Consider the following 17,807-nt stretch of genomic DNA (forward strand, 5'->3'; position numbering starts at 1 on the left):
TGTGTAGATGCTCTTGTCCTCTCCATTTTTCTTGTCAAGAAAGCGAGTAAGTGTATTTTTCAAAAAGTCAAACTATTGGGTGTGAACTGACTTCAAACGTTCAAGTCGATCTAATGATAATTTTATGGCTGCAATGACACAAAAAATGCTTTTAGAGGTTGCATCCTAACACAGCCATCATTTTGCTACCAATACTGTCCTACTACTATACTGTCCTTTCCGAAAAGTATTGCTCTTCCCTCTTCTCAATTGAATCAAACGGAAATTTACGACTAAGAAATTGTTCACATACAGTTCAGCCCTTCATGTAATGTCAGCATAGGTTCTATTCCCATTCACAACATTCAAAATATAAAAACAAATGGCTCTTGTTAGTGATTGAATACAACTCCATTTTCCTGGCTACATGTGTTGATCAACCATCTTAAGGTTTTTACTAAAAAATCCCATTCTTTAATTTCCCATATTCAAAGAAAGCCCTGCCATTAATTCCCTATATTATCCTCTTACTCGCTCTTCTTCCGCAGGACGAGGTAGATGACTGCTAGGAGGAAAGTGAGGACAAAAGAGATCCAGGCCAGGACATAGGAATGTCCGTACCCTCCTGCTTGACTGGTGTGAAGCTCAGCCGTGTAAATCGAGGCTGCTATCATTATACACAGGCCTGCAGGAGAGAAGAGGGGAATATTGTCATGTGCACCCATTCAAGGCAATTAAGAAGTAATTACTTTTCCTATTATGAGATAAAGCTCATGAACAAGGATTGTGTAGCAAACGGTTCCACCGCGAGCAGTGCACAACGAAAATTAGAAACAAGACAGTTTCACCTTAATAATTTTCTAATGATATTAACTCATGACAATACATGTTAAAATCCCATTACTTCTGCTCTGTGTAAATTTTGTATGTATCAGTAGCAATTTGAATGATAAACCATAACCAATCCACTTTATTTAACTGTAATGACAATGACAAAAGTCTGACATGAAGATATTATTCAGTTTTACCATCCGGCAAAGCATAACTTTAAACACACACTGACACTTTTCAGGCCTCATCTCTGCCTCTAAAATATAAATACTTGCTAGTTTGTTTGCTGTCTGTAGTAGAAATAGTTTTCTGAAGCCCTTACACATTTTTTTAAAAAAGAAAAGTGTCTTGAAAGATTTTTTAACAATCATTTCTCCTCTGCTGTGTAAAACAACCTCTCTCCTCCACACATTTTATTATTTTGGTTTCTGATATTTATCAAACATTTCAACATTCTGTCTCAACTTTACTACGGTTTATTTAACCTGGGCAACGTGTTGAGAAAATGCCATCTCAGTGCTGACATTTAACACAGCAAGGCAGAAGTTTAGCATAACCATAGTCACCTTAATGTTGATCCAAAAGACACTGCGGGTCACAGTTTAGTTAACTCTAGACATTTTAAGGAAAGTGCCATCACAGCCTGAGAGCTCACCTTGACATTTTCACTCACAATATGGTAGGTGAAAGTTAGATGTGTAAACTGACTCCTTTCTCTCAGTTTCAGACCTTTGTCTGGAATAAAGTGCTATTTTTTCACCCAGAAACTGAACTCTCTCAAAAACTGTCTCCAGAGTGTGTCTGCATTCATATTAAACACAATGTGCTGGGGCTGAGCTTTAATAGATTTCACATCAAATGTAACATTCTGTAAAAAAAAAAAAAAAAAAGAAAGAAAAAGGCTCACATCCTCCATAGAAACATTAAAATCTTAGGTCTGAGAAACAAACTAATAAATCAATATTTCTTCTGCTTGCAGGTCAGACATTTGACTCAAGGTTACTTACAGGCAATTAGCTGTAAAACGCCAGTGAAGGTGAACCTCTGGCCTTTGGGCAGGGTGAACAGCTGAGCCACAAACACGAACAGGGCCAGGATGGCAAAAATACAAGCCAGCACTGAGGTGGCCTGCACCGCCTGGAGATATTCTGCAGCAGCAAGACAACAAAACACAGTCAGTCAGAAAAGGCCCATCTTGTTCATCTTGATGCAATGTTTAAGCATTATATCTTTGTTATATTAACATTCATACATTTGTTAACCATAATAGCTATACTATACTACGCCAGTTCTAGTTACAGTCATCTTTGTCAGTTGTGACAAAAGTAAGAGTTTACCCTCTGGCACGTCTTTCACGGTGGTGTAATGCCAGCCAGAGCTTTTAAACTCCCACCTGCCCCACAGGTCAGTCGACACTGTGTCAGTGATCCACCAGGCCTGAAGACACAGAGGAAGGATAAACACATTGAGGAAATCAAGGCACATACAAAGGTTAAATCACATTTAGTGAAAAAATATACATATTACACAATATGAAGACATTTACAGAGTTTTACGACTTGTTCACATCCGCCACATATGCCTGTGTCCTCTTACAGTGTAATTGTTTTTAAACAAAGCATAATGTAAGGGTAGGTGAACACGTGGGTGGAGAGATGTGTACATTTTCAGCACTGTGGGTGGCAAAACCCCCCCTTTCAAATTATATTCTGACATTTGACTCCTGGGTATTTCCAACTGATGTAACAACAAGTGCTGGGCCAGACCTCCAGACAGAAATATATGCCTTGAGGTGCTTACATTTACTCTGGGGAGGGGAAAAGTGTGAGAACCTATTGGCATTCTTTAGCTCATTGGAAACCTGCTTCTCTATCTGTTAACCTATAGGCTGGAGAGTGAGTGACATGCACTTACATTGTCAATGGTGGCCACCAAAAGCAGGATGATGGTGGTAATGTGCAGAACAACGATTCCAGCCAGCATCAACATTGTGGCCTTCGGAAAGCTGATAACAGGGGGGGAAGCGGAAGGATGCACATTATCATTTATTTTTTGCGCATGGTCTTATGTAACAAAAGTTTGTACAGGAGGAAACACACACACACACACACACACACACACACACACACACACACACACACACACACACACACACACACACACACACACACACACACACACACACATCTGTCCCAAATAAACATTATCTCAAAAAAAAGGAAAAAACGGAGAGGAAAGCTGTTGCATTCAAGTCGAAACTCGCCCCAGAATTTACAGCCGCGTTCCTGAATAACGCATATCTGATGCACAAACACAAGCCCCTGCTTTAGACATAAATGGCTTAGGCTATTACTTAAATCTTTTACCCCTTAAAACGTATTCTCTGTAATTATGCAGCTCTAATAAATTTCCACCTCTCTGCAGCTCCTAGAAATCCCTTCTTCCTTCGCTTAACGACTCGATTTCTACGGCTTTAGACTTCTTCCGTCGACAAGAAAGGCGCGTTTGTTTGGACGGTGTTAGGGCATTCCCTAATGGGTGCCGCTCCGTCACACACAGGCCCTACGCTACAGACAACATCTCTTTAAAAAGAGCGCGAGAATACGACGACAGAAAACACATAGTAAACACACCTCTATATTATATACAGATACATTGCAGCCTACACACTAGTGGCTGTTCGCCTCTGTAGTAAATCTACAGTTTGGAGCCGTGCGTCATTTTTCAAACTTCTTTGCGCTCGCTCAGTCACAACCGTCCAGTTCATCAAAGCGCGGCTGAAAATCTAAACTACGCATAAATTCACTTTTATAGATTCCATAGAATTTCAAAACACATAAATACTGTTTAAAAATGTCTTATGCAGCATACAGTCCATCAGATACAAGTTTCCAAAATGTAAACAATGGGTAAACGTTACCTGAAAGCGCTTTAACGCACGGCCCGGGAGATATTTGGGAATGTGAAACACTGTAGACCCACCCAGCTTTGAATTCGGAGCACACACATCAGCCTGTTTTCCCTCTCCATTCCCTCTCTTTCCCCTCACAAAGCCCCACCCATAAAGTTTCAAGGTTTTTTTTCCCCCAAGTGAAACGTCCAGGCGAACCAAACACCCTCAGGTCCCAAAAGCTGGTTTCTTTCACATAGGTGTCTTATCTTCTCAGTCCACTGGCCACAGCTGCGGAATCTGTGCTTTTATCATGTGAAAATTAAATAATTATCATCATCATCCGTAACGGTGAAAGCACAAACTCGTTCTTAAGCTTCCAGACTATTTCCACACACACTTGCCGGTTCATTATGCGCGTAAAATGAGTTGGGACATAAACAAATGATGGCGCGGTACAGTACAGACGCAGTACGGTGCGTCCTGAGCAGCATACAGGCACTGGGGACAAGTTCATCTTTTGTAGCAGCAGTCACGCTCTGATGGTGGCATGTTTCCAAGCAGGTGGAAAATGAAGTAAAACAATGGTAGGTGGAGTTTTGAAAGCTTTGAATAAATTGTTAATAAGTTCTGTCATCATGGAAAGGACGTGTAACTAGTTGGAGGGAGGAGAAGGGCCAGTATAAGGGATCCTCAACCTCAGTGAGATTCTGTCTGTCTAATAAACTACCGTGATAGTCAAATGTTTTCATCAGGACAAAAAATGCAAGTCTGGAATTCACCAGAGACCCATGTGGAAATAATCTACTGCATCTTCAAACCCCTAACACCGTGTCCAGCTCTGTTTATTCTTTATTTCAACCCCACTTTTGCAGATGAAGCAAAACCTTCCTCCAGGGTTCACTGAAAAAAACAAACATGGAGCTGTGCCTTTATATGAGCTCTGAATCTCAATCATTTCACTAATCATGTGAATGGGAGTGTAACTGTACACACACACACACACACACACACACACACACACACACACACAAACACACTCACATTGACATTTAATATAGGTTTAATAACGCATAGTATGTAATTGGGATAATACATATAAAAACATTTTATGGCATTTACAAACAAAAAATATGTTTGTAATAAGAATATGACATTTGTTCTTTTCCCCTGTGCTCCGGCCTCTTTTACACAAAGGGTAGGAGTGAGCAAATTAAAAACGTACATTATCGGCTGCAGCCACCAAAGGCAGGGCAGAGTTTATTAACATACATACTAGACATTTCAGATCTACACAAACTGTCATATCTGAAACAGATAGATGTTATTAATGGCTGCAGTCAAATACTACCATGCTGTTAGGGGATTATTTAGCCGACAGTGTACATCTTGTAAAGCCTTTTATCACCTGCCTCGGATGAGAGTAAGCTTTAGTGATTATGGGTGTTCTCGTTTGTACAAAGGAGAGCATTTTTATATTCACAAAGCCTTTCCTTTCCTGTTATGTTAGGTCTGGGCTCATCTCTCCCTCTGTCTTATCTCCCCTCAGGCTGTAGTCTCTCAGTGAAGACCATGTGGACTGAGGAGGTCCTGATCCAAGTACCACAATGGCTGCCTTATACTCCTGGCGGTGGGATGAAGATAGACACCATAATTGCTTCCTTTGCTCTTTCACTGACCGCTCCCACATTTGTTGACAGTGCAGATTCACTCCGTGTGGGCAGCCTAACCTGGAAACATATCAGGATCAGGAAGTATACTCACAGTTTCCCATTCAGGTCATCTGTGTATGGTACAGTAGCCTACAGTAATATGAGGCTAGAGTCAGATACCCTGCTGAAAGAGGGAAAGGTACAGCTCCTGCGATTAAGTAAAACAGGAAGTAGGATTTGTTTTCCTGTGGTTTGGCATCAATACAGACCGTATTGAAGGTTCCCCTCTCCTGCACAGTTGTTAACAGTATTGTAAATATATCTGTGTGTGTGTGTGTGTGTGTGTGTGTGTGTGTATAGTAGTAAATAAGTAGTACTAAATACCCCTGTAACTCAGATATGATTCTATGATCTCTATAATCAGACTCAAAATATTGATACATCAATGTGTAAGCAGCATTTACTATATGTCTAATTATCTAATTATCTGCTGATCAGTTTCTCAATTAAATAATGTATTAATTACAGCATCACAATTACCTCAGAGCCCTAAGTGACAACTTCACATTGTTTACCTGGTCTTGCCAAGAGTGGGACAAAAAAGGATACAAAATCCTCATCGTTCATGAGTTGACCACTGAAATGTTTGATATTTTTTGAATAAAAATGACTTAAACTTAATTTAAATTATTGTAAAAATAATTCATTCATTTTCTATCTCTTCTCTCGTATCTGGTCTTACTGTGGATGTTTAATCAATGCATCAAATTCTTATAACTACATATACGTATGTAAACTTTGCTCCGTGACTTTATTATTCACATAAATGTAGTTATTTACAAAGCAGTATCAAATACTCGAGTGAATGTATAGTTACTTTGCACCACTGTGTAACTGGACAACTTAAGAAGACAGTTTAAAAAACTTTTGTGCAGCAGACTACTGTATTATATTATATCTATTTTTATTGTTATTATTTTGCATCTTTTTTTCATTGTGATTATTAAAAGAGTCTTTGAGTACTCTGTGCCACACTTTTGGGAAATTGGATTCTTGGCTCTGAGGCTTGAATGTAATGGTAAAACATGAGGGGCACAAACTGGGGCTACGCTTTATCTGTGGATCAGGCCCCATTGAAAGCAAATATCTCCTTTATAGTGAATACATCCCTCACAAGTGCTGTGTTACATAACTTTGTGCAATGCTGACCAGGCCATTAGTGTAACTCTCTGTTTTTATTATAGTACAGCTGAGGTGAAAATCATTCAAGAGCTACATTATTGCCAGAGGGTGTGGGAATAGACCAGGGGAAGTATTTTCTCCAGGCAGTAAGTCTGAATAGAAGTCAAGATTGAAACCATTATATCTGACCCCTGATGGTTTGTCATATCCTCACAGTGAACAGTGAGTGGGTGCTGAACAGTACTGGTTTCCCTTCTGAGTCAGTGGAGTTTTCTATTCCCATCACAACATGTGGGCCTCTACAAGAACAATCTAACACTCATTGTACCATCCATTGGAAAGATATTATACAGAAGTAGCTGCTGCTGCTGAAATGGTCTCATTTAAGACAGAGAAATCTCTCTGGGATAGACACTGACAAGACTTTGAATTAGATCTAGTTTTACAAACATGTCGGCTTGCTTGAAGTAAATAAACTTCTCCGTGCATGTTCTAGTAGCCATCTGACGCTATCTGTGGAAAGAAATCGCGGTTTTGAGGGATGTAAAGGGATATGTTCTTTTAGACCTAAAATGTTAGGAAAATACAGCCCCGAGTTGAATTTGCCCGGAATTGTCCTTTAAATCGGCGAGTGTTCTTTAGGGGCGGATTGGGATTGGGCCCTAGCGTTCAGCCTCACCATCTGCGTTTTAATTGGTCCCTGCTTGATGACTCTTAATTGATCGCCCTCTTGTTCAGGTGACGCCTCTGTGCGCACGTGAGCAAAAAAAGCATCAACAATCCGGCGATGTCTTGCAAACAGAAAAGAGAAATAACATTGTTTTTATCAGCGGTAACAGTTTGTCTATACACGTTTCAAGTGTGTCATTCGGTGAGTTTAGGGCAGTGGGGGGATGGTTTTAATACTGACCAAGGTCAAGAGTCAACAGCCACCAGGTGGGCAAAGGTTAAACAAGACAAAAGCGTCCGGCTGGGAAATTGGCACTTGGTCGAAAAGGTTACGCAGGGCACAGATCTGCGTAAAACCGCCCAGCCGGGTCTCCGGGAGATTTGGCCTGAACCTGACGCCCTTCCCGAGGATCTCACGGTGCCGAAACTCGATGAAACAGGCAGCAGCTTCGCGAACAACAGCTCGTCTTGGTCTGTTGGTAAAATCAAAAGGCAACGAAGGACTTCAGCTCCAGACTCCCAAGATGGATATCATGCAGATTTAACAGGTGAACGCTACTTAAAGGGGAGCTGCACCTAATTTAACATCAAAATGCATTTATAGGTGTTAGGCTGCAGCTCACTGTGATACCAGGGTGCTGTTTTCAGAGATGCAGGGTGGCCATGACATGCAGAAGTAGAAGAAAAACGACTAACGTATCCCTTTGTCTTTGTATACAATGCTTTTCGATATCCTTTAGGTTTCCATGGAGTCCAGGGGAAGGTTTTGGCTCCATCATTTGACTCCAGTCCACATTTCTCTGAGTGGCTGGCAATGAGGCCTTTGGTGCAGTGTGATGAGAAAGTCATGACCTTCACTGCCTCAGGACAAGGACTCACACACCTGCTAGTCGACAGAGGTAAGATAATGATTTTATTATTACTTCAGGAGGCAGAGGTGTTAAAACTGGCAGTGTCTTGGTGGAGGTTAACAATAGGCACAGATTGAGTATGCAAATGAAAGGAAAGTGCATTTTATTATTGCCCACAGCAAAACTTGAACACAAGTAATTAAAAGTTGGTGTGAAATCTCCATCCCTATAGTGCACCAATGATCTTCTAAAAATTAAAAGCTGTGGCATTGATCTGTTATTTGATTAATCAGTCTATGCTGCAAATGTCAGAAAATGGTGAGAATTCATCGTTATTCTCCAGAGCACAGGATAAAGTGTTGCTGATTTGATGTGGTCAACTGATTGGAAAAGGAAAATAAATCCCATAACAATAAGCAAATTCTTAGAATTTGTTTATTTTCTGTGTAAACTAATTGATTTGTCATGCATTTGTATGAGGACTAAAATGAGCTGTTTAACGTTTTCTCTGCACAGAGGGAGCCTCTCCCATCTCTCTGTTCCAGTTGCCTCCACTCTGTAGGTACTCGGTCAGGACGTCATGGAGCGACCTTGAGATGATGGTGCCTTATGACGCATGTTACATTACACAGGAGGTACCTGCTGCACCTGCGTTACATTTCCACCTTTAGCTGATGGCGTGTCCTGTGTTCACCACCACCTGTTTGTTTGGCTTTTCTTTTTGTCAGAATGACAGTTATGTGTTGCCCATGTTGTGGTGGGGCAGCCCTCTGAAGCTCTCCTGCCCAGTGCAGATGTCCTCTCCTGCCCCTTCTTCCTCCGTCTCTGCCCCTTCAGTCTTCTGTTCCCCCTTCGGCATGGCAGTGCAGATGTATGGCCAGGAGCAGGATACACCTCTGCTGGGAGTCATGAGTATGTTGGCTTGCTTGGCTGTTTGATCATTTGATGACTCACTATTTGAATGTCTTTAAATAGTTTTTAATTGAACTTTGAACTTTTTTTTTGTGATTAGAGCTTTTTTGTAGATCTCTTTTCACACAATACAGTATAAAAACCTCCTCTGTTACTAAAATCTGCATATTTCCAAAGAATAAACACAGACAACATAATTTCAGAAACATCAAAGTCCCAACTTTTCATTAACTGAATGAAACTAACATGTAATCTGTTTCACAGTGAATGATGGCTGGGGCCCATTTGTATCTGAACAGTGTGCGTATCGTGTCCTTTCCCGGCCTGATGAGCTTACCTTCTTCATCTCCTACAATGCTCCTTGTATCACTAGTGGGGTACGTTTTTAAGATTTTTTTTTTTTTACTTTATTTATATTTAATATTTTGATATTCATCAATATTTTAGTCGGTCTTAATTTGTCATGCAGTTACTTTTTTTTCTCTCAGGACGGACTTCATCTCTATCTTTTATTAGATGATAAGGAATACATCCTCTCCTGTTCAGCCAGTCCTCAGCTTCCTTTGCTCCCTGATCCTGTAAGCCCTGTACCCACCTCCGCTCCCCCTCCCCCTCCCTCTCCGCAGCCTCCAACCAAGGGGCAGACTCCCCAACTTCTGGACCACCCTTACTACCCATACCCTGGGCCCCAGTACCCCAACCTTCCTCAGCTCTACCCCCCTGGCCCACAACCTGTCCATCCACCACAGCCCACTAAAGACGGTCCTCCAGGACCCCAGCCCCAGCAGCACTCCCTTTACCCCACGGCACCTGGCAAGTTGCCCTCTTCTCCTGGGGAGCACCCAAAAAACCCTTCCCCTCCTCACCAGGCTCCTGTGGTGATACAGGCTACATCTACCCCAGGTCTTAGCCCTGGCAGCATTTCTCAATATCAGTCTGGTCTGTATTACCCTGGCTTCCCATTCTACTATCCTGCTGTGACCCCACCCCAAACCCCTGCACCTACTACTACTGAAGTTCCTCCAGCCACTGACCCACCCAGACCTCCAGCAAATTCTTATTACCTTCAGTATTACCATCAGATGCCATACTATCCTCAACCCTCTGCAGCACCGGTGACCCAAGCACCTGCTCCTCTCCCTCCCAGTCCTCCTCCTCCTCCTCCCCCCTCTCCACCAAGACAACCAGACGGTCCACAGTACCACATTGGTTCATTTTATGCACCTGGTTTTTACGGCTCTTACTATCCATACGGAGCAGGTTCCTACCCAAACCCCGGTCTTGAGGTGCAACCACCCACTGCTTCACATCCTTCTACCACTCCACCTCCTGCCACCACAACTACAACCGTGGTTCCCAAACATCCCAGCTATCAAGCTGCACATTTTTACCAGCAAAAACCCTTTTACTTTCTCCCACCCACACCTCCACTGCCTGGTAAAGAGAGATCCCAAACTGTTCTTCAGGAAGCTCAGAAATCAGTTGTTCCACAAGCCACCTGCCCACCCCACACTCACGCCATCTGCAGCTACTACTCTTATCCCTATTATCCATATTACCATCCTTTCTACCCTCCACCCTACTATCAGCCTCACCCCCCTGTGCCACAATATCCAGCAGTCCATCCACCTCCAATGGCCACAGAAAAGCCTTTCACCACCACTACTACTCCAGCTCCCACCACTGAAAGCACAACGATGTCCACCCCAATTCAGCCATCTCCGCAGATGCCCCACCTCAAGTGTCTGCCGGGGAGGATGGTTGCCTTGCTGCCTTTTGCTCACCCAGACTCCATTCAGGTCAGAGGTCAGTGTTTGGGTAAACAGAAGAGTTTTGTTTTCACAAAGAGACAGATGTGGGAGGTTTACCTGTTGTTGCCCCCGATTTATTATCAACAAAGAACCTCTCCAAGTCCCAACAGTTCTCAGAGAAACAAACACAGCTTACCTATTACTAACAATTTGTATGCATATTAATATTATTTTAGTATATAAGCTTAGTTTCAGCAAATTAAATTGATTTGTGTACAGATCAGATTCTCCAAGAATTTATTTATCTATAAAATGTCAGAAAATCATGACAAATTCCCATCATGTTATACCGGAGCATTCATCATCATTTCAAGTAATGAAGAAAATCCTGACATTTGAGAAAGCCAGAACCATATGTATGTATGAATATTTAGCATTTTTACCTGGAAAAAACACTTAATGACTCATGATGTTATACAATGTTATTTAGCTCAGCAAACTTATATTTCAAATCTGAAATGCATGTTAGTTGAGACACTGTAGAAAACGCCATAACCTTATGATGACTATATTGATTCAAGCACCTCAAAGTACATAACATACTCAGTGTTACTAGACCAACCTTTATCCGTAAATTAAAGTTTATTAACAGATATTGAATATCTAACAATCATTGTGTCTTATGTCAGACCAAATGAAGGCATGGCTGTTCCTCTCCAGTGTGTCCCACCTGTGTGAGTACATGCTGCAGATGGCTGAGGGCTCTGGGGTAATCCTTCACTCTCCTCTGCCTGCCTGCCACAGCCAGTCACGGGTAAGTTCCTCTATAATGCTTCGTCACTGGCTCTGAATACATCATCCGTATATACCGTAACTGCTTGACTTTCACAATGAAAATAGTTTCTGTCTTAAACCTGAAGTTCCCAGTTCTCACATTATATATTATAATATTTATTACTAGACTTAACGTTAAATTTTGTCATTCTTGAAGCAGTATTGGATATGCTGTATACTTTTTTAAAAGTATATTCCTAGAAGTTGTTGTATCTTCTCCTGGTGTCTATATGAAATACAAGACAAAAAGGAGGGAACTCGCCACCAAAATATCAAATAGTTTATTAGAGGATTACATGATAAAAGGACAAGGACAATGTATGAAATACACACAATACAAATCAACTCTTACACACAGTAATTCTGACAATACAACATTAAACAATTACATACATTTAGACATTAACTGAGCTGCCTCAGTGTCATCTGTCTGTTGATCTAATCCCAGACTGATTCCTTGTCACTGGAGATGGTTCTTGATGATTGGGTTTGTTGTTGGGTTGCTACAGAATGACTAAGGAGCACTTGGATGCCTCCCTGGTGGTATTGTGTGAAGAATGTAAACAATCTTTGCACAGCACTCTATATACTTGTATGGTGAAAACACTGAAACTGCCATCCAACACAATGACACCACAAACTACAACATTATCTTGGATTGCTGTAGCTGGTGTTTTTGTCCCAGTCAGCAGTTCATATTTACGATTAATCCCATATGGACTTGTATGCAGCATTTGGTCTGTATGCATTTGTACAGGGTGGAGTCTTTTTCTGTACTATGCAGCCCAACTGGTAAGAGAACATGCTTTTTTTTTTTTGGCAAAATGAGCTCAACTTGCATACTCTATTTTTAAATTCAGGAGCTGGAGACCATGCGTGGTTGTTCATACTGACTTTATTGATCTCTCTCTCTCTATCTAGACTCCCACAACCACTTCCTTACCTATTAGGTTCTGGGATCTGTCCATGGCACGATATAGGACTCTGGAACTTCAGTGCCCATTTGACAGTACCCCCGTAACCCCAGCGCCAGTTACCCCACCTGTCTCCCCTACCCCACCCAGTACTGTGCTGAAGCCAAGAGTCATCTGCTCCTCCCATCAGATGACTGTGGAGCTCCCCCCTGGTGCCATCTCTGGAATTCTTCTTAAAGGTGTGTGTGTGTGTGTGTGTGTGTGTGTGAGGTGCATATGGTTGCCATCAGTACTGCATGGGTTGAATTTTAACTGGCTTCAGGGAGGCTCCCCTGGTGTACAGTTGAATGGGGGTGGGGGAAAGTGTCCTTTTCACTGGGCAGCACTTAAACTCTTGTCCTCACCATGCTGAGAGCTGTAATTGCGCCATTTAAAGCCTACACAAAAATTGTATGTTTCCATGTGTACTTTTTCAGACATCAAAGGGAACTGGATGAACCTCCAGGATGCCCCAAAGCACTGTGGGTATTCTGCAAGCAAAGGCAAAAATGGCAAAATCCATTTGAGTCTCCAGTTACACTCACGCTGCCACATGAGCGTGCAGGCAAGTATTGACTCAGGTTTCACACTGAGCACAAGACCTTTTGTATAATTGACAATTTGCTTTAACTATTAACTCTCATACAAACGTTTCTGTCTAAAAGGGTAAAATGTACATCATCACTGTCGTCTACATGACAGTAAATGGGAAAAAGGAGACTCAGCTTTCTTGTCCAGTTCCCATCCCATGGTCCGCAAGAGGTAGATGGACTTAATGTTTTCACCCCTGAAAGGCTATTCAATTTGCCAAAGGGTGTTTTCCCCAGGCCATTCAGACTTATTTTAACCAGGCGGCTGACATTTGTCGTGCTGTCCCACAGAGTGCAACCTTCCTAGCAAACAGCGTCTCCCCTGCGGACCCGCATCTGTATCCCAGCCACAGTGCCTCTCCATGGGCTGCTGCTTCAGCAAGCACCCCCCTGCCTGCTATTACCCCATGGATGGTGAGCTGCAGTTTGTGTCCCCACTGGCATTTTCACGCCACTTAACTAAGTACAGTTGAGCTGTTTTGGATACGGAAATGTAAGCGCTACAGTGGCTAGATGCGTGAAGAGGCCTATTCAGGGCCAGCACAGCGTGATTCAAGCTGGCAGTGACACAGAATGTGAAAAGGGTATAAGATACCTTGGGTCTCATTATCAATTGCCTCCTGAGATTTCTGACCTTTTGTTCATCTGACCTTTACATAACTGTGCATGTCTATCTATATATTTGTGTGTATGTGTGTCCTCCTCCAGAGTGCACTATTGACCGCCACTTTGTCTTCTCCGTGCCTGCCTCCCTCACCGAGCCCCCTCTTTCCCCTGCCCTGCTTGTCGCTGCCAGCAACTCCACCTGCACACCTCAGAGAGTGACTTCTGACTATGCTTTGTTCAAGATCCCAATGGATGGCTGCGGGGCACGCAGAGTGGTGAGCTGTGATTAATGAACACCTTTCCCAGAATATCGACAAGTTCAGGGAGACATCTCCCTGAATAGGAACTGTCTGTTTATTTATTGTCAACAAATACTGTCAACAAATACCATGAAAAGAACAAACTGAACAAGAGACTGATCCTTAGCTTCCTTTTTGGGGGCCATAAACTCCCATGACTGTCTAAAACAAACTATTGAGCCACAATGGTGCACTGGGTGACATGTTCCTTTACTACTGAACACAGCTACGGTAGTTTATTTTGATTCAGTAACCTATTTTCCAAGATATGTCTTCAGTAGGAGCCAATGGCTGTGGGGCTGAGGAAAAAGGCAGGGCAGGGTAAACTGAAAATATTGAGGCAGAGTTGTAGACTTATGATCTTTTCATGGGATTTATTGATATTTTATTTTTTACAATTACATATTCTAACCTATGTGTCCTGTTCTGTCCTGACAGAGAGTGGGGAAAATGTTGATCTACATGGTGGAGATTATTAACAAAGTTCAGGCAATCAGCCTCAACTATGGCACCATCACAAGAGATTCTCCAATCAGGTTGGAGTGTGTTCCTTTGGATTATCACATGTTTTCCCCCTGAAGCACAGAGAGGATGCAGGAATTTCATTGTTACAAAACACTGAGTCAGTTAATGTCATTTGTACCCCTTTCATTTACCTATTTTTAAAGAAATTTGAAGAGATAAACCTGCAATGATGCAACAGATTTTTCGGCCCGGCATTTCTGTAGTAACCAATTACTCATTTGTTTTTGTTGCCTAAATAATGTATCCATCTTTGGCAATAAATGTATTCATAGAATCGATGTTAAGTGGTCTAAGACTCGTAACACTCCCAATATTCACTGTGTGATTTTATTATGGGATGGTTGTCACTCCCCTTGCATCTACCTGCATTTTGTGTCAGTATTTATTTTCAGCTGTTATATATGCATAGATTTCCATGACCATGTTTCCTGTGTCATTCTCAGGTTATTGGTGGAGTGCCGGTTTCAGCCGGGCACCGTCCTGTCTGTGAGCTACCTGGTAAAAACACCTACCCTCGGCCCTGAGGTCCATACCCAGGGGATGTTTGGAGTCCAGCTCAGGATTGCAAAAGGTGAATGCTCTTCATTTCAGCACTGACAGCTGCTTTGCATAACTTATGTTACTCCAGTCGAGATGATTGCATAACAAATCTCACATTTCCGCATTATATGAATGCTTCAAACCCATTCTGTATCAGCTGTACTCAGAACCTCTACCTCGTTTTCAGTGGGTGAAAGTTGCTATTATGATGTCCAGTTATTCCAATACACCTCCTTTTTGTCCCAGATGCTCAGTACAACAGCTACTACCCTCAGTATCACCAGCCCCTGCAGATGCTGCTGGGGAAACCCCTCTACCTGGAGGTGCGGCTGCTTAACGCCCCTGATCCCAGTTTGAGGCTGCTGGTGCACTTCTGTGTGGCCTACCCACGCTCAGGAAAATCTGTGTGGGTGCTGCTTTATAACGGGTATGTTGAAACATCTCCTGCATGAAGAGAACATTGACAAAAAATATTGAGCCAAGCAGGGGGGAGCGGGGGTGTTGTTGCAGAAGCATGAGAAATAAAGATTTACCACACACACATCACATATTTTTAGAGTTTTCCCCTTTCAAGTAGACAGCAGGGAAAATGAACAGAACTATATTTCTATTGTCCTGTAATCTAATTGTTTTAATAATCCAATTTTAATCCCTAGATGTCCCAACCCATTGGACCCAGCCCCTCAGCAGGCTGTGGTGTCTGACCCTCGCCCACTTTCTCAGGGTCAGACACGACGCTTCACCATCAGCACCTTCCAGTTCCTTCCTGATGGTGAGTTCAAGGACCCAAATGAAGAGGTAAGCATGAGCGGAAACCCTTGCTGAGACTTAGATGAAATGATCAGTATCACTATTGTGATTGCAGGATAAATGTGAACCTTTAGTAAGGAGATTGTTAGCTTAGTTTAGCATAAGTGCTGAAATCTATGGGGAATGGCTAGTCTTGCTCCGTCCAGATGTAACACATGTGCATAACATCTAAAACCCAATCAACACATTGGTTTTCCACATACTTGAATAAAGATCCAATGTGTGAGAAAGTTTTGGTTATAAAGCAGTGGTAGGTGGGAGGATTTTTCTTTGGACAGAGCCAGGTGAGCCGTTTTCCTCTCGTCTTGATTCAAAAAGTCAAGCTGTTTGCCTGTACCTTTATATTTATATAGACCAACAAGAGAGATGCGTCAGTCTCCTCTAACTGCAAGAAATCAAATTATGTTATTTCTCAAAAGGTCAAACTGTAAAACACTAAATGTTTTCTGCCCATAGAGCTTGTGCATTTTGCCCATGTGGTAATTCATAAATTTGCTATCTTAGGGTGGCAGACCTTGTGTTTATTTTAGGCAAAAGTAAATGTAAATCTGTGCAAGAGTATGGCTGTTTCCGTTAGTGCAAATTCAGTTTATCGCTTGAGTCATCAAAAGCACAGAGTGGAAAATGAAACCATTTACATCTGTATCTCTGAATCTCAAGTCAGCATTCATTACAAGGAGATGTGGAGAGGCCATTTTGTAAACTGCACATTCTGGCCAAATCTTGATTGCCAGCAGCTGTTTGTCACAGTACATTGTGCACACTCTGGAGACTGGACGCTCCATCTAATCCTCCTTTGCTTTCGCCTCTCAGATCTACTTCATGTGCTCGACTGAAATCTGCTCACCACGTGACGGACCTTGTGTTGAGGGATGCTTTGGCCAATAACGGTGAGGAAAATTGGCTCTCTGTCCTCAGATCACCCGCCACACCCCTCCTGAACTCTGGGGGATCTCATGAATGAGCACTTTTACACTTGAAACGGCCTGAGAGCCAGTAGTGGCTGCAGTTCCATACGACAGCAGGACAATGATTTAGTAATGAGGACGGTTTTGAATTATTAATTAACACTGATCCACTTCCTGTTTTTCCAGTTACAACAGGGATAATGCATGGAGTTGGATGATGATGACAATGATCTGGTAAGCTATGCTACAGTTGTGCTTAGCAGCTGTTACAATATACAACAGTGTGGCATGATGACCATTCTGACCATATCTTGACTACTCTGCCCTTTTCCAGGCCTCAGACATCACTCATTTAACCAGCCAATAAAAGCTCTTAAACGACACCAGGGGTGTGTGTATGTTTTTTGTTTCTAAGCTCTCAGACACTTGGTTTTACCGCAGGAAGTGGCACTCCATCAAAAAAAAGGGAGGCAGCTTTGTTTACATGAACACTTGGCCCTTGTTACCCGAGTCTGACAGACTCAGACTGTCCTTCTAGTTTCTCTTTATGTGGATCTCATACCGTAGGTTTACAGCAGCAGAAGCAGACATTTGAGGAAGGGAAACAGGACACATCAGTAAAGTGACTGCGTCTGAAAGGGAACTTGAATATTGCCACTGAGGCTTCATCACACAAACGTGGTCAGATTAACCTGCTTGAGGGAATTGGGGCAAAAATTAACCCAATCAACCCTCCGCTGTGCAGCAGGCACTCTACTGCTTTGCTGGTATATGACATAGCCCTGGGTTTTTCTGTTACAATTGGATTAAACAAATTAAAATTCTGCACCATGACAGCACAAGACCATTTAATGGCTAATATTTTTGAGATGCATGTTATGATTTTACACAGATAACATTGCAATTAATGAAGAAAAACAAACATCACTTGCGGGTGTCACCGATTTATAGATTAAACTTTACTTTAAACTATAGGAATTTGCCAGTATGCAGACAGACAACAATGATAATACAACAAAAAATAA

General features: G+C 42.2%; 2 protein-coding genes across 3 annotated transcripts; one reads left to right on the plus strand and one right to left on the minus strand.

The window, feature by feature from the left end:
* Positions 1-229: 229 nt before the first annotated feature.
* Positions 230-3,860, minus strand: emp1a (epithelial membrane protein 1a). The gene is made up of 5 exons (XM_085775931.1): positions 3,731-3,860; positions 2,725-2,815; positions 2,148-2,247; positions 1,818-1,958; positions 230-664 (listed from the first exon to the last, which is right to left on the minus strand). Exons 2-5 carry the CDS (start codon positions 2,797-2,799, stop codon positions 507-509), a joined length of 474 nt encoding a protein of 157 aa, XP_085632057.1. The 5' UTR covers positions 2,800-2,815; positions 3,731-3,860; the 3' UTR covers positions 230-506.
* Positions 3,861-7,262: 3,402 nt separating this feature from the next.
* On the plus strand, positions 7,263-17,164 carry LOC146991637 (uncharacterized). 2 transcript variants are annotated; one of them, XR_015035831.1, is made up of 19 exons: positions 7,263-7,751; positions 7,944-8,102; positions 8,571-8,689; positions 8,783-8,966; positions 9,231-9,343; positions 9,455-10,772; positions 11,407-11,531; positions 12,473-12,704; positions 12,942-13,069; positions 13,170-13,266; positions 13,386-13,508; positions 13,803-13,975; positions 14,438-14,535; positions 14,968-15,095; positions 15,311-15,491; positions 15,721-15,862; positions 16,688-16,764; positions 16,969-17,016; positions 17,117-17,164. XR_015035831.1 is itself a non-coding variant. In XM_085776107.1 (17 exons), exons 1-17 carry the CDS (start codon positions 7,322-7,324, stop codon positions 16,760-16,762), a joined length of 3,825 nt encoding a protein of 1,274 aa, XP_085632233.1. In that variant the 5' UTR covers positions 7,263-7,321; the 3' UTR covers positions 16,763-16,936. The 2 variants fall into 2 exon arrangements, 1 of the variants encoding a protein (XP_085632233.1); XM_085776107.1 differs by lacking the exons at positions 16,969-17,016; positions 17,117-17,164 and having other exon boundaries at positions 16,688-16,936.
* The last annotated feature ends 643 nt before the right edge of the window (positions 17,165-17,807 follow it).

Source organism: Trachurus japonicus, chromosome 1 (assembly GCF_045865225.1).
Source record: "Trachurus japonicus isolate A0001 chromosome 1, Traja_1.0".
In the NCBI taxonomy this organism is placed as follows: Eukaryota; Metazoa; Chordata; class Actinopteri; order Carangiformes; family Carangidae; genus Trachurus; species Trachurus japonicus.